General features: G+C 32.6%; 1 protein-coding gene across 1 annotated transcript; it reads right to left on the bottom strand.

Moving 5' to 3' along the window:
• Window positions 1-3455: 3455 nt before the first annotated feature.
• LOC123692448 (elongation of very long chain fatty acids protein AAEL008004-like) lies at window positions 3456-11013 on the bottom strand. The gene is made up of 6 exons (XM_045637196.1): window positions 10878-11013; window positions 7372-7562; window positions 6569-6649; window positions 5963-6125; window positions 5462-5598; window positions 3456-3707 (listed from the first exon to the last, which is right to left on the bottom strand). Exons 1-6 carry the CDS (start codon window positions 10924-10926, stop codon window positions 3489-3491), a joined length of 840 nt encoding a protein of 279 aa, XP_045493152.1. The 5' UTR covers window positions 10927-11013; the 3' UTR covers window positions 3456-3488.
• Between the last annotated feature and the right edge of the window lie 9786 nt (window positions 11014-20799).

The raw sequence follows: 20799 nt of genomic DNA, 5'->3' as shown, positions 1-20799 counted from the left end.
CAGTGGGAACGTATATGGGCTGATGATGATGATGATGATTACATACATATACAATTTTAGGTAATGATTGGAAAACAGCTACTATATAGAAATTATCCTCATAAGATTGGCATTAATACATATATATACGAATATACTGAAAAAATCAAAATAAACATTATAATAAAATAAATAATATAATATACTAGCTTACCACCCGCGGCTTCGCCCGCTTTCTCTAAAACGATTTGAGATTTAAACTATCCTATCTCTCAAGTTGGATCGAACTGCACATGGTGTGCGAATTTTATTATAATCGGTTAAGTGGTTTAGGAGTCCATTGAGGACAAACATTGTGACACGAGATTTATATATATTAAGATTGCTTTATCCTAAAAACTAAAACTAACACCGAAATAATTTTTCAAATCGGACCAGTTGTTCCTGAGTTTAGCGCGTTTAAACAAAAAAACTCTTCAGATATTTCAACTTAAAATTATTTTGTGACGGTCCTAGTAATTATGCTACCTTAATAATATTATCTATGTATGATATTTGTGCTAATTTTAATAAACAAAGTAATTCTCGTATCTGTCTCAGTTTATCTTTCAGTACCTACTTACAGGTTAAGATTTATATAAAGAGTCTCACAGTGACCATGTACTTGGGCAAGTTGTATCACAAAATAAGAATTTTAATTTATTTTTTTAGGTAGTCATTCTCGTGTTACATCAGAACGAATGAACGAATTTATATAAAATTCATGGCAGTCGCTCAAAACAGGACACAGATTGTGCAGTTATTTTTAAGGAATAAGTTTTCTATTTTCTATATTACACGCAATACCTATAATAATGCGAGTATTATCAACTCCAATGCTTATATCATTTTTTTACCATTTCATTTCAATACAAAGAAAAAAGCTACGTAAATATAAATAATATATTCAATGAATAAATTCATTAATTAAAGTCAATATAAATGGTACAATGTACTTTGTGATGATTTTATGAAATTAGCGTGTTTCTTTGATAATGTATAAACTGACCAAGCGTGACTTGAATTTTTTAAGCGGGTTCTGTACGGTATATAAATAATTATTAACTGTTAATACGATTTTCAAAGGTGATTTCAAAGTGGCTCCAAAGAGTACTGTATACAGTCGAATTGATCCTCCTTCTTTTGCTTTTAGGAAGTCGTTTAAAAATCGATTGAAGATGGGGCTAACTAAAAAATTCATTTTGGAGCTTTTTTTGCTGTTGCAGAAATGAACAGTTACCACAATAGGTCCTTCAATCCCAAGAAGGCCCCCGGGGCGGAAGACATCACGGCCGACATCTGCCAGCACGCTGTAGATTGTAACCCGGAGTGGTTCCTTGCGCTGTTGAACAAGTGCCTTTTTATTTATTTTTTTGTAAGGTGTCTCTCAATGTTAGCCAAAAGGGCTTCTACATTTTAACGCGGACGCGGGGGTGAACTGAAGGTTCACCCTGGTAGCGACATGTGCAAGGGCGTCCCCCCTTGACGGGGATCTCGAACCTCTGATTGGGCTGTCGCTTGAGTAGAGGAGGCCAGAAGGGCCCTAGTCGGACGGGTACAAGTGCCTCACTGTCGCCTACTTCCCCAAACAGTGGAAGTGGGCGACTGTGGTGGTCCTGAGAAAGCCGGGCAGGGAATCATACCGGGTACCGAAAGCCTATCGATCGATCGGTCTCGTACCTGTTATCATAATATCCATTTGATTCAAAAACAATTATTGAACGCCAATCAACTATTGATATCGAAAAAATCAATTCACATACGTAACTTTGTCGGTACAAATGTATTGAAATTTATGCGTAAGGTTAAAGTAGCGCAAGTTGGAGTGACAAACATTATTGTGTAGATCTGTGAGGAATGTGCCACGTCACGATGACGTAAATGCGGGTCAATTTATATGGAATTAAGGGAATTTATGGACCATAACATAGGTACAATTGACTTTGACTGACCGATTGCCTTCCAAGCCAGAGAAGAAGAAGAAACAAGAATGAAAGAAAGAGCAGGATAATAGGGATGAGGATATCTTCTATACCAATATTATAAATCTGAAAAATTTGTTTGTTACTTTGTTAGAACGTTCTAATGTCAGGAACTACGAGTCCGATTTGAAAAATTATTTCAGTGTTATGTATACATATTACACCATTACGCCAAAACTAACTGGAGCAGAGCAATACAGGTAAAACCGCGGGTTACAGCTAGTATAAAATATAATCAATGTATTTCTGTATGTCAGATTCTAAAATAGATGATAGATGAATTTGTAGTTATTATAATAGTATCTTCCTGAAATTTATTTCAGAAATACTGAGGCACAAAAAATCTCAAATTATCTTTAGGTATCTAAATGAGAATCCACAGTACCTAATTTCAGTCATTTAAGAATCACGGCCTCTAGTGGATAATAGTCAAACTTGTATAACCGTGAGAAATACGAAGAGGTTAGAGTAAAAACCACGAATATAGGTATATTTATTTATTTAATTTTTCATATAAATATTGAAACTTAGGTACTATTTTATACACCTTTACTACCTACCTGCCCAAGTAACTATAAGCCCAACTTGATAGTCGCTGGTCGTTCTTATCTGTATAGGAGACATATGCAGACTACAGAGAAACTTTCAACTTTTATAAAATAACGAAGGTCTTGCCGTCATGGGCTCTTGGCCCCATTACTTAAAGGATGTATTTTGATTTTGACATACTGGTATACTTACTATAAAACTATTATTAATTTAGATTTAAAAACCATTGGATCACTTACATGACATACATTATAAGGTATATACTACATTACAATATATTAACTATATTATTATAGTTAATATTAATAATATTAAATCCCCTTGTTATTATTTACATGTCATTCAGAATAAGGTTAATCAAAAAATAATTGTCTATGAATCAATTTAGTATAACATTATATTTTAATAGTAAATAAAAGAATATTTTAATTTACATTTACTCATGTAGTACAATAGAAACTGTTCAAAATTGTTTATTTGCTTATGTAATTTGAGATATTCATTGACTGTTCTTATATAATAATAGAAGATACTAATTATGTTAATTTTATCTGAGGTAAGGCTTGATGCAGTCAATCATGAATTTAGTTTTCATGATAAAATGTTCTCATTGTTCACAATAGATTCCAGGATAACTAATATCTATACAATAAAGCATTCCTTTATTCATTCATTCATTCATATTTATAACGTAAGAGTAACAGGCATATTTTTCCTTAAATTCTGCCTGATAGGTACACTTTTTTACGGATTTTACGGATAGCAACCATTTGAATTAAATAGAGGATGAATGCTTTCGCTCTTTTTTATCCACAATAATTGAGACTGCGGGATAACTCTATATAAGTATTTATATAATAAACTTCCAATAATCATTAGGTACATCTGAATAAATAAAACATTATCACATTTTAATAGTTTATTTACAATTTAATCAGCCTAGTCCACCCGTGATTTCTTTACACCGTTTTTCACTCCGTTCTTATCGCTTTTCTTGGCCTGTTTCTTGGGTTTCACGTAGCTTTGGTAGTAGAATTGACCAAACATGTTCATGAATACTATGGAGTACATTACTGTTAGATATTTGATCGCAGTCGGATAACCACATGGGTAGAACAGGCTTCTAATACTGTGGCAGAAGATGAACGCGAACTGCACCTGTAAAATAAATTAGTTTGTCGATTGAAGTATGTAACAGATGTTCTGGTGCACGTTTCTTATTATATAAACATTTTTATATGAGTATACGAAAGAACGTAGTGTAGGGCGCCCTGTAGCAAGGTGGAGCGACGATATACGCAGTGTTGCTGGTACTCAATGGCGGCGAAAAGATGAAGACCGAGCTCTATATGACGTGCCTTAGGAGAAGCCTATGTCCAACAGTGGACGGAAAAAGGCTGAAGAGAGAGAGAGAGAGAGATACAAAAGAAATGCTAGAAAACAAAATATAACATAGCTGATCATCTAATCCTAGTATAGTATCCTATGTGTAGTATAATGGCCTTTGATCCGCATTCCAATCTGAAAAATAAACAAGTGCATTCTTTTCCAGGAAAGCAAGATCAGATTTTTTAATGTTACTATTTTTTTGGGACTTTATCTGCTTGCATTTGTTATCAAATCTCCTCAAAATTCGAATTTGTCAAGATAACTTGAAAAACACATGAAATACATTTACTATTTATATGCAAACAGTTCATACGAATGATTCCAAATAGATTTGCTCGCGATAGAAATGTAACGATCGAAATGAATAGCGTAATTAAATATCGAAGTTGTACATCAAAACAGGCTAATGCACCTAACATCTTACAAGCAATGACTTGACAGTTAGAACCTTTTGATTCCACTTGTAGGTCAAGATATAGAAACTGGGGAAGGACTTATATATCTGTATTATTGGTAATATTATGAAGAGTAAAGATAGTTGTTTATTTGTTTGCTATGACATAGCTCAAAAACTACTCAATTGACATTAAAATGGATGTTATTTAAGAGAGTTATCTTTACACATGAGCAAAACAGTGGCTAGTATACGTCCCTCCTTAACTTTTGAACACTTTGAAAGTTGAACATCATTATGTATTCAAGTTTTGTGTAGAACCCTTCAAGGCACAAATTATTATAAGTAGCTAACGCTTTTGTTTTTTTCTGACTCTTTGGGTATAATTCGTTCATGTCGTCGAAGAATTCGACACAATACCTGCGGCCCCATCATTAAAGCGGCTCGACGGAACACAGTGGGGTTTTAGTCGGTAAGAACCCACGGCTCCTTCCCGGGGGCCGTGGGCATCTATGCAAGATTTCCCCACTTAAAAAAGGTTGCATTCATTCGTTTGACCATACAGCCATTTTTATGCTTAAAGAATTAAAGACTCTATAACGGATTTTAAACGCGATTATATTATTTTCCCGACGTTTCGAACACTTACTACAGCGAGCGTGGTCACAGTCACAAAGAGCAATTTTTGAAAATAATATTATAATGAATAAATCGCGTTTAAAATCCGTTAAAAAGTCTTTAATTTCTAAATGCGTAAAATCAAACACTAGAAAAAGTATTTTCTAATAATTAGTTTACTTACATTCAGTAAGTAAACTAATTATTATACCCTGTCATTTTTGAGCCATGAAGTTTTCTTTTTTGTTTTAGCATAAGGTTTTAGCTAGAGTTGTTAAGTATAATATACTAGCTTACCGCCCGCGGCTTCGCCCGCTTTGTCTAAAACCTAATAAATTTTATACTAAAACCTTCCTCTTGAATCACTCTATCTATTCAAAATAAACCGCATCAAAATCCGTTGCGTAGTTTTAAAGATCTATCATCTAAGCATACAAAGGGACATAGAGACAGAGAAAGCGACTTTGTTTTATACTATGTAGTGATAAAACTTATTTAATGAAAATCTTACCAATTGCAAAACGGTCACATATTTCTTCCACCACAAGTACTTTTTGTACTGCGGCCCCATTCCAGATATTAGATAGTAACCGTACATTATCACGTGGACGAAACTGTTCACCCATCCTACTAGTACACATTGACCACCTGAAACATTTTTGATAAAGTTTTAATTCTTGTTAGTTTAAAAAAACTTTTTGAAGAAGAAAGTCATGGTGAGGGCTATAATTGGCTAAAAGCTGGGATGTTTTTAAAAGATAATATTTGTTATTTTTTTTTTTTTGTTAAGATAGAGCTTTTTCTTTTGTTAAATGTTTTTAAAGGAGAAATCGAAATAATCATTTTCGAGAGAAAATTTATTCAGTTATTTAGTTTAATCCCTAGTAGAAATATTGTAAACTAGAAATATTGTAATATTGTAAACTAACTAAGAATTACTCTATATATTATATAAAATCTCTAAACTTTGCTTCTTGTCAATATAATTCATAAAAATAAAATGAAAAATTACCTGGAATATACTTAATAGCTATCCACGAGGCCATGGGCATCAAACTGTGGTGATGTAAATGCAGTGAAGATACTTGTCTGTACGATTTTCGGAGCACGAAGAATATTGTATCTAGAAGCTCGATTAGTTTTAACGCGAAGTATATGTAGATGTTTCTTGCTATCTGAAAATAAACGTTAATCACTTGTAATATGGTCTCGTTTTGTATATTTAACTAATAGTTACGCGAACAAAACCCTGAATGTAAAGTTTTTTACTAATTTTAACACTCTAGGGTTGATTAAAAAAAATTACCTGTTCGTTTAGTACTAGACAAATTATACAAGTAGCTTTTCATACATATTATTATAATAAAGCGAAGGATTTTTTTAATGTATGAAAATATATGGAACTGCTGAATCGAATAAAAAATAATAAAATTACTAAAAAGTGGTTTACACCACTCTAACAGTCGAAAGTAGACAGTTCAAATTATAAGTGTGCTTAATGCTTATGTAGAGTCAACAGCTATACTAAAAATATAAGACAAATATATTTTTAAGATTTTTTGAACACACAAGAGGTCTAGAAAAGATATTAACGATAAGATACTAAAAATAAATTTACCCTATGACTTCTAGGAGAGTCGACATCATCAGGTGCCTGGCATTTGAAGTCATAATCCTGGTGAGATACATATATGAAACCCTGGAAAGAAAAGAAATATATATTTATATGTAGGTACCTACTTACTACTTAATTTTTAGCTTGTTTTACAGAAATTTAACTAATAGTTTTTATTTTTAATTATCTACCTATTATTATATAATTCAAAAACTCACTTTTATTTGTTCTATGAAATTTTGTGCGTCTATACATAACTTATTATAGGTATATTAATTTTTATATTGTAATGAGAAGGACTTATTATTAAGACTTACACAATAATAAAAATAACTTTATCTCTACAAGATCTCTACTATATGAAATCGACTAGGCTTGTAAGTTATAATTAATCTCATATACAGGGTGTCCCACTGTTGGTATACTAAGCTCAAAGGAGGTTATAGTTTTGCATACGCTGAGTACGTAAAAAATACTTATAAAATTCCAGACGCATTTTGTTTTTCAAATAGATGAATTCTAAAAACTCTATGTGTACACCCATAACAAGCAACCTCGCCCAACTTTGCGACCAGCACGTGATATCGTTTAAGATTATGTTTTCATAGACAAAATGCTCATATTAGAGAAGCGGTAGGTATATGCCGGCTGCGTGAAGCTAGAGAAGAAAACATGAATTTTCAAGAAAAATTTAGCAAACAATTTTTGACGTAATTTTGTTGTTTAAGTATTTTTTACGTGATCAGTGTATGCAAAACTACAAGTCCCTTCGCCCTTAGTATACCAATATTGGGTCACCAACTTACCTCATAAACTAAAAACGAGCTAATTAGCACTTGGAATATATTGTATAATTTTATAGCCGTCTTCAATTCATATGGCTCTTTGTTACTCATGAAGTAAGGGCCGAGTCTCGTGCAAAAGAATAAATAGCACGCAACGATTCCTAAAACGGGCCATGGTGTAGATACTAGAAACCAATCTTTTGTGACCGGACCTGAAATTGAAAAAAAAAAAATTATATTTTAAGGTCTAAAAGTGAAAGCTTCATAATAGTAATTTAGCGTGTTATATGGGAATATACTACGTTGAATCGATTTTTTTTTATTAGAAACAAGCGAAGAGTGAACCGGTAACTACTAGGGAAGCGTACCATCTTAGACCGCATCTTAGCTTTCCATCAGGCGAGATTGTGGTCAAGCGCTTCCCTATCTTGAATTAAAAAAAAGGTGCGCCATGCGAACACTAACAATTTTATGAATATCTAGCTTAAAATTTGGTAGCCGATCACCCGCGGTGTTACCCGCGTAGTCGAAGGAAATTAAATTAAATGAGAAGGTTTCACCGGGGTAAAAAGTAGCATAATATATTATTCTTTAGCATTTTAAATATCTTCAAACATAATATTTTTTATAGATCACTTCGTTGCAACGGGACAGAAACACAAACAAACAAATTCAATAGTTAATAATTTTAGTAAAATAAGTCTATTAACACACCATTAAGTACATGATTTCAAAAGAACTTTACCATAATTATTTTTTTAAATGAAGAGCGACCGAAAATGCTTTTTTACGTATAAAATACGTTGAATTTCATACTCATTCCAAATTAAACAGCTGAAGGCTACGACTACTACGACAAACTTTAATATTATTTTATTTTTCAAATCAAGTCACGTTTCAGTATTCGTATGTTAATCGCTGATTTAAATCGTCCAGTCATTATGACAACAAAATATAAACACGAGTGCGTTGCTTTGTGCTAAATCATTTTATTTTAATCGATAATTTTATTTACTTTACATATTGTTAAAACTTGAGTTAAACGTTTTAATATTCACATAAATTATTGACTATTTACTGTATAGATAATTCGAGAAATATAATCGATATAATAAATTTCCTTTTAATAAAAATTAGGTAGGTACTACTACGAATATTGGTCAAAATCTTTACCAAGTAATAGTCAAAAGTGTGTGAAGTCCCGTGTTACATATATACATCATATACATAATTATACATATCATATTCATATACATCTGTTTCACTGATCGATTTTCTTTTTAGGGACAAGTAGGCAATCAGCCTTCTGTGTCCTACCAGACCGAACATTTTTTTTCTTCGTCTCCACCGGGAATCAAACCCAGGACCCCTCGGTGCTACGCTCATGCGTCAACCACTGTACCAAGGAGGCGGTCAAATAGTCAAATGTGTTGAATGGAATAGATTACGCCGATTACAGTTCAACAACTATAAACAAGACTCGATTGTGTAAAAGCACGTGGTTTCTTCCGTTGTTTTAGAGAATTAATTATTTTGTACACTGAATATAGCATCTATATAGTGTATCTACTGTTTCTCCTGTAACTATATGAAATTTTATTGTACTTTCGACTTTTTGAGGACAAGGTTATCAACCTCTTCACATACATTTTTTAATTGTGAGAAACTTTGTTTATAATGTATCATGGAATTTTATTTAATCATTTTCTTCATTAAATCTATAAAATTTAGAAAAGAAATAACAAACACGACTCTACAATTTTGTGTCAAAGACATTATTGTAACTAAATAGGTCACTTGAAGTAGGCTAGAGAAATTACCATCCATGCATTTTAATCCACCAACATTTAAAAGAGGTATTTTTTATGAGACAAAAACAAATCTTTCGATGGACGTTTGGGGATTATGCAGCATCCGAAGACATCTGATATAATTAGAGTACTAAGTAAGTAAGAGGAATCTGTACTTAATATTATAAAGCTGTTTGTTTGAACGCGCTAATCTCAGGAACTACTGAGATTTGAAAAATTCTTTCGGTGTTAGATAGTTAGTAGCCCATTTATCAAGGAAGGCTAAAATATATCATCACGCTGAGACCAACAGGAGCAGAGCACTGCGGGTAAATCCGCGGGGCACAGCTAGTGAGTAATAAAAAAAGATAGTTTACCTACACTGCTTAGATAATATATAAAAAGTAGGTTTTTAATTGAATTTGAAAGTAATTAAAATTCATGAAGTTTTCCGCAAATTAATTTCCATGACGATAATAGATCATATTATTGTGTCCATTGTCAGTTTGCGTAATTACTTTTTGAATATATTAACCTATTTTTTACAAAACGATGTTAAAAGGTCAGTTTTATAATTTATGTGAGATGCTCAATTTCTTGAAGTATTTGTTGACCCAAATTTAAATCATTGATTTATATTTTAGAATTGTTTTATGATATTAATACGATTTTGAACAATGATGGGTAACTACAATAAGTCCAAAATTGAAAATATTTATTTATTTATTTTTATTTTTGTATTAAGTAAACGTCTATAATGTACATTGTACATGTAATAAAACTCGATTTTTCATAGAGAATTGTTAGAAATTTGAATTTGGAATTGATAGTTATTTTTTTTTTTCGAAGAGACCTTTTTAAAGTTATACTTAATTTGAATTGATGAAAATAAATCAATATTGTGTTAAGGTTAAAGTACGTCAATTGTTTTTAATGAATAAAGACAAGTCAGTTTTATTGAATACATTACTTTTTGAAATATTTTAATTATTAATTCTTCAATTTATTTTAGAAATGACATTAGGAGTGTAGCCTTGTAATATTATAAATGCGAAAGTTTGTGAGGATGTGTGTGTGTTTGTTACTCTTTCACGCAAATACTACTGAACCGATTAGAATGAAATTAAGCACACACATAGAGGGTAACTTGCATTAACACATAGGATAGGTTTTAACCCGGAAATCCCACGGAAACGGGAACTATGCGGGGTTTTCTTTGAAAATGCGGACGAAGCCGCGGGCGGAAAGCTAGTAGGTTCTATAACAAGAAAGGTAAACAAGAGCTAACAAGTTTTGTCTAGATTTTGAATACCTGATATTAATTTTGGGTTAATAAACTAAATATTTAGGTCCAGGGTCCTAGGTTAACTGTCACACGCTTCATTGTAGAATAGCCGTAAACAAAACATAATATCATAGGAACATAATATTATTATGTATTATTATAATACATAGAATTAAACACAATTTTCCGCATCATAATTAGCGGATGAACACACTTATAGTATCTTATACACACATAATTTTTGATTTTATCAATACATAATATATGGATATTTAAAACTAAATGTTAGAGTCTGAATAATTCTTTAAATAGAAATGATATTTTAAAACATGCATTCAAAATGTACTAAGTAGTAAATTAAAATGTAACCTTTTGTGTTTATAACGAATTAAAAATGTATTTATCATTTCTATAAATAAAGTAATAGTGAATAAAATAAAAACAATACTCACTTGCCAAGTCTTCATTTATATATTTATACGCATTTATAATGGAATCCATTGTGCCGTAAAACAAATATAATAAAAAATTAAAATTAAATAAATACAATTTTAAACTTTCATTCCTCCTTCTCCCACGACAATGACCAAATAATGTGACCAAAAGTAATTAAATCACTTTAACAAATTAAAATAATTTAACATTCCATGCATAATTTATTTGAAAACCATGCGCTCCACTACTAACTTTGTAGAAGTGTTTAACCAATTGCGAAAAGAAGGATTTTATAAATGTTTATTTTATCTATACTATAATTAATGTAATAAAGCTGAAGAGTTTGTTTGTTTGAACGCGCTAATCTCAGGAACTACTGGTCCGATTTGAAAAATTCTTTCGTTAGCCCATTAACCGAGTAAGGCTTAAGGCTATACAATTATACATATATATCATATATCATATGTATATCATCACGCTAAGACCAACAGGAGCGGAGCAATGCGGGTGAAACCGCGGAGCACAGCTAGTATTCAAAAAAAAAATATTATTATGTTTCGATCTTTTATGATGGTAGATATTTAAAGTATTTTGTGTAATATCAATTTGTGTAGCTAGAAACTAGTTTATAATAGACACTTAAATGCTCGTCTTTGATCTATTAATATCAATCCCACCAAAACATAAATGTAAAAATTGGAGCCGAGTTCAATCGTTGACTTAATTTGCCAAAAAAAGAAATGAGATCTAAAAGTGTGCCAAGTTCTGTAGACTGTCCAGAAATTTATTTACGAAGAAGTATTAAGTTCTTAGGTGAACTGAAAACTCAATTGTTTTATTTTCCCTTTGAGAACAACGTTTATTCCAAAATATGACTTTTTTTAATTTGAATAATATAATTATTTTCATAAAGCAAACAACTAATGACCTATTGAACCTCATAATTTGACTTGGCTAGTTTTAGAACCTCACAAAATATATTTAAACAGTATGTAAAACTAGCCTCATCAAATTATGGGGTTCAATTGGTCATTAGTTGTTTGCTTTGTGAAAATAATTATATTATTCAAATTAAAAAAGTCATATTTTGGAATAAACGTTGTTCTCAAAGGGAAAATAAAACAATTGAGTTTTCAGTTCACCTAAGAACTTAATACTTCTTCGTAAATAAATTTCTGGACAGTCTACAGAACTTGGCACACTTTTAGATCTCATTTCTTTTTTTGGCAAATTAAGTCAACGATTGAACTCGGCTCCAATTTTTACATTTATGTTTTGGTGGGATATCATTACTTTTTGTACAGAAAATTACTCTGCAAATTTGATTTACTTTATGAATATAATACTTTTTATATATCTCTTTGGGTTTGTTTAGTATTATCCATACTAATATTATAAATGCGAAAGTAACTCTGTCTGTCTGTCTGTTACTCAATCACGCCTAAACTACTGAACCAATTTGCATGAAATTTGGTATGGAGATATTTTGATACCCGAGAAAGGACATAGGCTACCTTTTATTGCGAAATATGTACAACGGGCGAAGCCGGGGCGAACCACTAGTTTTCTATATTTCCTTGTATGTTATGAATGTCAGCGCACATTGCCCTGTCATTAACTGCAATTTTTTAAACTCGTTTTCTGTTTAAAAGATTACATGATTTTCTAAACATCCAGCGTGCATTTGTACACACACTATTACCAAGATGCAAAGATCGTTGTAGAAGAATCGTCGCCTTAGGGTCAACTCACACCAAAAGAGCGGCGAAGCGCAGCGCAGCGCGGCGAAGCGCGGAGTAGCGGATGCCCGCGACTTCTCGAGCATTCCAGCGACTTCTCGAGCAGTCGCGGGAATCCGCGCGCCTTCCCGCGATGAATTCACGGGTCGCTCTTTGCGCAGTTCGAATGCTCGCGCGCACAGACGCGTGCGGGGAGCGGGCGCGAGGGGCGGGATATTGCCAGCGGCCGCTCGCGAATGCTCGAGCATTCTCTGGAATTCCCGCGACTTCTCGCGCAGTCGCACGGTCCGTCCGCTGGAATTCCACGGAATTCCAGCGGCGCCGCGGGCATCCGCGCGACTCGTTCGAGCTTCTCATGCGATAATAAGTATTATAGTAATGAAAATAAAGTTAAAATTCATATGACACGGAAACTGCGCTCCGCTTCGCCGCGCTTCGACGCTCTTTTGGTGTGAGTTGACCCTTACTCCATGACATGACGGTATTGCCATGACGCGATCTTGAAATTTTACTCTAAACGCGCCTAAAGATGTTTCACATACAATAATATTAATATTACGCAAATTAAATCATTTCGACCTTCGACGAAGCCTTCTTCCATTACACTGAAATTAAAACTAAACTAAACACTCATAAATAAAGAATAAATAAATGTGAATATATAAAATTATATATTATTTTTAACTGTAACTGAGCAATATTTTTATTAAAATTTTCTTTTATTTTACGTTTAATAACAGTTTTGAATAAAGAAATCATGCAATCGAAGTAATGTGCCCTATAGCGATACTAACGCGAGTGAGTGTGATGTCAGAGGTGCATCGATTCCACAGTTGTTTCGTGCTAAAATATGTAAATTTCAATAATCTATATCTCAGTCATTTATTGATGGATTTCAAAATTTTTTTCGGCCACTCATTAGTTTTGATCTATATTTTAACACTATTATGGTGAATATAATATTTTCTACTTTTATAAACTTTTCCATTTTTCCATACAAACAAAATTAATGTCATTGAAAAAAAAAATTAAATACAGATAAATTCAGTATTTTCTGATTTTTTCCTTTGTAGACACACTATTACCTAGTTGATTACAAAATTTGAACTTTCTGGGTCATCTGGAAGTGGGTTAGGTTTTGTATATATATAAGTCAGTCAGTCTTAAAAATTCCGATTTTTGGATATTAATATCTACGCAACTGTTTAATCTGTATTTATGAAATTTAAGGTTCTTGTTTATCTTGGGGTCCTATATTTACCAAATTTGGTTTGTTTAAGTTAAATAGTTTTCGAGTTATAAGGGGGTGAAAAGTGGGTCCAAATGGTTCGTGTAAATATACACACGGCCGCTGCTCGCCAGTTCTCTTCGCTTGAACTCGGCTGGACACGCTGCCGCGTGTCTAGATTATTATCATAATCATATTATGCAGTGCCGGTTTTAGCCTTACCAGCGCCCTGGGTGAGATTTATACGGCGCCCCTTAACTGCAATTTAAACCCATCTATACATATAATAAAATCGTAGGAAAGTCAAAACTGTACATTGAATATTTTTTTAAAAGAATACATAATCCATGATCTATAATCGATATAGAAGCCAAAAACATAGTTTTTAGAATTTTTGTCTGTTTGTCTGTTTGTCGGTTTGTCTGTTTGTCTGTTTGTCTGTATATTTGTCCGAGCTAATCTCGAAAAGTACCGCATAGATTGACTTCAAATTTTGCATGAATATTACTAACAGGTCGGGTGAGGCTTTTATATACACATTATCATGCTATCACCTCCGGGGGAGGAGTTGTGAACCTTTATTTTTCTAACGTATTCCGTGTATTACACAGCGTACAATCTAAAGACTCATGTTTAAATGTTGTTTTTGGGTAAGCCACGCTATTATCTAGCTTTACACTATAAAAACTACGTCATTTACGTAATTTTGGCAGAGAAACAGTTTAATGAATCTTAGTAGTATAAAGACAAATTTGAAACAGCGCCATCTATGAGACTTCATTAAAATCAAATCAATTTACATGTTTAACGCTTCTTGCAAATTTATAATTAAAAATTAAATAATATGATGTTGGTGGGGTTTTTAATTGTACTTATTTATTTAACTTTTTAACCCATGTCTTCCCAGAGTCCACTTCAGGTGCTTATATTTTATGTGAATATACTCAATAAAATTTTACAAGTGAGGGTAGATGTTTATTATTTGATGTCAAACAAGACACTATTAACAGTTAATTGTGACATTTTAAAAAATCCTTCTTGCGTTCCCACAAAAGGTAAGTTGTAGCTTTTATATTTATTCTTTATCAATTAATTATATTGTTAGACTCATGTTTTAATTAGAATTGAAGTTACGACAAAATAAGAAAATGATGAAATTTTATTTTTATGTATAACTTTTACAAGACTATATTAAACGCCCAAAGAAGGTCACTTTAGTTCTTGATAGAATTTTATTTGTTAGTAGCTTTTTAATAAAATTAGGTAAAGTAATCTTTTCATTTTTTTTATTTACAGATTCAATGTTCATAAAAATTAACGATTTGCATGAGGATGTAGTAGAAATAAGTATCCTGGCGCGTGGTCAATTGTTGACTAAAGTTAATTTCCAACGTATGGTACAATCATTGGAAGAATCTTGGGTAATTTTAGAGGATATTTTTCGGGAATGAGAAAAGGGGCAGCCAACCACGTATCAGCGTGCGTGCGTGAGAATCTACCTACGTTTTAGTACCAAAAAAAATGTTATTTTTAACCGACTTCAAAAAAAAGGAGGAGGTTATCAATTCGGCCGGTATATTTTTTTTTTTTTTTTTTTTTTTTTATGTATGTACACCGATTACTCCGAGGTTTCTGAACCGATTTACGTGATTCTTTTTTTGTTCGATGCAGGATGGTGTCGAATTGGTCCCATAAAAATTTTATTCGGCTAGGCCCAGTAGTTTTTATTTTATGAGCATTTTTGTCTGTACTCGATGACTTAATTGGAATGTAGCAAGTAACTTTGATTCACTTCCCGGTAACCGATTGAGCTGAAATTTTGTATAAGTGTGTAAATTGGATAGCGATGAAACATTATCATGACATAGAGCTGATTTGATGATGGAATCGGAAGGTGGCCATAGGAACTCAGTAATATATTGACTCAACTTTATCGAGTTTGGGCTCGTTTGATTCGTGTTGAAAATTACACTAAAAAGTATTAAATAAAATTAACTGCGTTAAAAACAACCGACTTCAAAAACGGAAAAGTAAAAAATAAAAAAGATTTGATATTATTAATTACTACATATTATTTAGATGTGCTATTTATTAAATAGGTTTGAAGTCGGTGCCAAACACTAAGCACTTAGTATTAAGCCCGTGCACCGACATCAAACCTATTTAATAAATAGCACATCTAAATAATATGTAGTAATTAATAATATCAAATCTTTTTTATTTTTTACTTTTCCGTTTTTGAAGTCGGTTGTTTTTAACGCAGTTAATTTTATGAAACGTAAATATTGCACTCACAACTACTGTACAAGTATGATTTTTAATCGTGCTTTACTGTCATCTGATTGTTTTATTATCGTTATGGCTATCGCGGTACAGATCATACTGGGATCAGAGTACATATTATTTATCAATTGGTGTGGTAATATTATACGTACCACACCAAGTAAAATATTTACAATCATACCAAATGGATTAACACGGTATGTACATAAGGCGGTCTTATCGCTTACTAGCGATCTCTTCCAGACTGCCCAAGGTAAGAGATAAAGAATTATACTCATGATCCAGCAATTTTCAACCGAAAAAGAAGTTTTTCTGTAATTGGTAGTTGTTTCATTTATTTATTTTAAATACCTAATTTTACTTTTATATTTGCCCATTTGCATTACATTCAGCTTCCATAAAACTTATAAAAATTTTATGTTTATTTCTGTCTAATATAAATACTCTTTTTTAGATATAAATAACAAAAACAACTTTTTTATTAAAATTTAGTACCTTGGGAAAATATTATCTATATGTTAATAGAACAATACATAAAGGAAATTATGTTACGATTTTATACAATGAAAATATGTAAAAAAAATATTAGCAGGTGTAATTATTAAATTGATCCCGAACCCAAAACTGTAGTTATTTTTTTTTGTCATTTATTCTTAAAAATCATTATGATCATTTAAATATTCACGGCGAACATTTGCTAAGGCATTCATGTACAAGGTGTAATCGTTAAGTGTGCTCAGGCGATTTTTTTTTGTAAGTATTACAGATAACAAAAAACTTTAAACTGATATCGAAAGTACTAAACCTAATAATGGCCGTAATCATTTTTTTTAAATAAATCGAGAAATATAAAAAAAAAATATCTTTAAACCCTCCCATACATTAAGTACATAATATGAAATATGAATATCCCATATACATTTAGTATGAAAGATTTTAGCTTTCTTTTTCTTTTTTTGGTTGTCTGCCTTAATTACTTCGCAAATTTGAAGTGGCATTTTGCACGCTTTTTCCGGACATTTTCACGCATTTTCCGGATATTTTCCGGGCATTTCCGGAAAGTACGTAAGTTTTTTAGCTTAGATTAGTAATAAATTCTATTGACAATTCTATGAATTGTTTATGGTAGTACGTGTTTACTAAATAATTGTATGTAAAGTAGTAACTACTATGCAGTCGCTATTCCACGCGGACGAAGTCGCGGGCACAGCTAGTATGAAATAAATATACGAAAACGTGTGTAAAGAAGTCGGTTAGTTTACGTAAGGAAATATTTAATCTTGGCCATCCTTATCAGGATAATAAGATAAATTCATGCAATTGTTGTACTGTTAACGGGTTTTGATAAGTTTACAAATTTTTAATAAAATCCGTCGCTGTAAAGTGGGTCAAAATGGAATCGAAGGAGAATTTGTAACATACAAACATATTATGTTTTAAGCTAATCCTGGCTATACTTAACAGGATAATAAGATTTATGAAATTACTAGCTTACCGCCCGCGGCTTCGCCCGCTTTCTCTAAAACGATTTGAGATTTAAACTATCCTATCTCTCAAGTTGGATCGAACTGCACATGGTGTGCGAATTTTATTATAATCGGTTAAGTGGTCCATTGAGGACAAACTTTGTGACACGAGATTTATATACAGGGTGTCCCAGAAGTCGACGTCAAGCCGAAATTTTCTGAAAGGTTTATATGCCACACCAGTTATCAGAAAAATTGAAAAAAAAAATTAAGTCATGTATTTTTGAAGTTATGGATTTTTTTATTTAATTCCAGAAAATGTACACCATGTGATAGTTTTTTCATTCCTGTTGTTACAAATATTTACTTTTTGCCAATTTTTTTTCTCTTACGTCATCCCGAATAGTGCTTTATGTAACCTGTGATCCTAAACCCTGTGCCGATCACTCCAACTTGTAGGAAAATGTCATTTTATACCGTACCAAGTTTTCAAAATTAATTTTTCGCACTACTTCAACTGATCGTCCTGAAAAAAAATGTACTACTCAAGTTTGGCAAGTAGCTTTAAAAGTTAGCGCATTTAATAAGGATTCTAACTTACTCCATTATATCTTAGATCGGCCATAATTTTTTTTTTTGTGAAACAAAGTCTTTTTTTAACAATTTATTTGAAATTCCAAAAAACTATTCTAGTGTACCCAAAGCGTTCCAAATGACCACAGCGTGGTTTAAATAAGATGGAGAGAGACATTCCATAAAGTGTGAGCGAGACAGATAGTGACGCTTATGACATACGGACGCAAATAAGTGCATGCGAAAAATAAATTTTAAACTATACAATTACACAAAACAATTAGTGAAAAAAAAGAAAACCAATGATTATATAATATTATGTACTTAATCTATCCTATTCCTTAAAAAGTGAATTAAAAGTTTTGCGGAGCTTGTTGGGGGAATCTACAAATATATCAAACAACTGACTGTAGTCATTTACAGTTTAACAAATTCTCGGAATGGGTGAGTTCCGACCCGATACGGTTCTGCGTTGAGGAGGACACAGCGGCAACAGAACCTTACAAGGATAACTGGAAGGCACCTTTAAGTGAAATCTTTGAAGCAATTGGGGGCAATCGATTTTACCATTGAGCAATTTTAAGGCAAAGAGTAAAGCCACATATTTTGACTAAGGTGTAGAGTTTGTGAAGTTAGGCCTTGTAGAGTTAGGGCGTGTAGTGTTAGAAGCTTGGCTCTACATGAGATCTGATAACTTTTTGACAGTGCGAGGCATATGGGCTCGTCTTGGCAACATTTTACATGAAAATGTTTTTGGTGGGATTGTAATGTATCAAGTTTCCTTTGCGTGCGAACCAAAACCTTACTAAAAAACACTTCTTAGGATTTAAATCCATTTTGTTAGAGTGGCACCAATCAACCAGTTTATCTAAGACGCTTTGTATTTTATAAGTGTCGTCATGGTATTGATTGTTGTACAGAACTTGAGATCATCAGCATACAAATAACTTTGGGAGCAAGACAACAAATCAGGTATCTCATTTACGAATATGTTGAATAATATTGGGCCTAAGTGAGAGCCCTGTGGGACCCCGGAAGTTATATTATACGTTTGCGATCGAAAACCATTCACAACAACAAAAAAACTTCGTTTACTCAAGTAGGATTCTATCCATTGTAAGAATAGATTTGAGAGCCCGTACATCAGTAACTTTTTAAGTACATCAGTCAGAATCGACATTCGAAATCGAAAATTTAACAATAATTCCAAAAGTTTAAAACTTCAGTCAAGTGAATGGTTCATTGGGACGACAATAAATCTCATTTTGCAACCTTGTCCGCAGTCGGGAACATTGTTAAAATTGCAATTAATTTTTTTTTGCTGTAGGGTCGTGAAAAAAATTCCAAAAGTTCTGCAAACTTGGGAAAGTTTTCGATATAATACTTATTTCATATCACGTATTAAATTTGCAACCAATCTAAGATTACAGCAATAGATAATAGGAAAACCTAATTTTGAATTCTCTCACTCGTTTTGTTGGCTCATAAAAACAATATATATTATTACTAGCTTTCCGCCCGCGGCTTCGCCCGCGTTTTCAGAGAAAACCCCGCATAGTTCCCTTTCCCGTGGGATTTCCGGGATAAAACCTATCCTATCTCTCAAGTTGGATCGAACTGCACATGGTGTGCGAATTTTATTATAATCGGTTAAGTGGTTTAGGAGTCCATTGAGGACAAACATTGTGACACGAGATTTATATATATTAAGATTATTGTTTTTTATATTTTTCATATCTTTTGCAATAAAATAATCCCAAAGCTGTGCGAGGGAATGTGTGATGCGAGGATGCATTGGGAAGTTAAATAAATAAAACAATAAAAATATATTTATTGACATAATAATATCATACGTTGTGAAACGTCTTCTATTTTCCAAATTTATAGAACTAATAATAAACATACCTATTACCTACCTAGTTACGCATCCACCCCAACCCTCTGTATTAGGTTGAGCAATAGCCTTCCGCTGGCCTCAGCAAGACCACCGGAAAGTTCTTGCAAGTTAACATAAGCATTCCAGTTATTGGAAAACATTTGTTTCGCAATGTTGTATCGATGGTACCATGTATGTAATTCTGATCATTAACATTTGTGACTCCAAATCGTCCACTTGTTATAGTTAAGTAATTAAATAAGTTTAATTTTAATTTTATTTTATTTCTTTTTAAAAAAGTCAAATCGCTCCCGCAAAGTTTAACTACCTAGCACACATCTCTCGCTTGTATTGTATGCGCAAAAACCTAGCACCGCTGGGCAGTTTCCACCAGAGCTGTGCTGAGCGAGGCGAGGTAAATAAAGCTTTACTATTGGTTCTTAAAAGGACATTCCTCGCTACACATCCTCGCATATTATTGGTGGAAAAGCACCTTTAAAGGTCAGCTACCAGAAGCCAAAATAAAACCACTTGAAATTAGGCATACAATTTATTTATTGTCACATAAACATAAATATTTTTAAATATAAATCTTCACAATCAGATTTTCGGTAGATGTCAAATTCTTGCAAATTATTAAATGGGTACTAGGTATTACCGTTATATTATACTAGCTGTGTCGCGCGGTTTTACCCGCGAAATAATTTTTCAAATCGGACCAGTAGTTCCTGAGATTAGCGCGTTCAAACAAACAAACAAACTCTTACGCTTTAT

This window comes from Colias croceus, chromosome 6, assembly GCF_905220415.1.
Source record: "Colias croceus chromosome 6, ilColCroc2.1".
In the NCBI taxonomy this organism is placed as follows: Eukaryota; Metazoa; Arthropoda; class Insecta; order Lepidoptera; family Pieridae; genus Colias; species Colias croceus.
This window is presented reverse-complemented; position numbering and strand designations above follow the sequence as displayed.

Bases quoted from the DNA above. Each gene is read 5' to 3' on its own strand.
- LOC123692448 (XM_045637196.1), bottom strand. From the start codon at position 10,926: ATGGATTCCATTATAAATGCGTATAAATATATAAATGAAGACTTGGCA. The intron at 7,563-10,877 runs GTGAGTATTGTT...TTTCAATTTCAG, and splicing joins TATAAATGAAGACTTGGCAA to GTCCGGTCACAAAAGATTGG. The intron at 6,126-6,568 runs GTAAATTTATTT...GTTTATTTTCAG, and splicing joins ACTCTCCTAGAAGTCATAGG to ATAGCAAGAAACATCTACAT.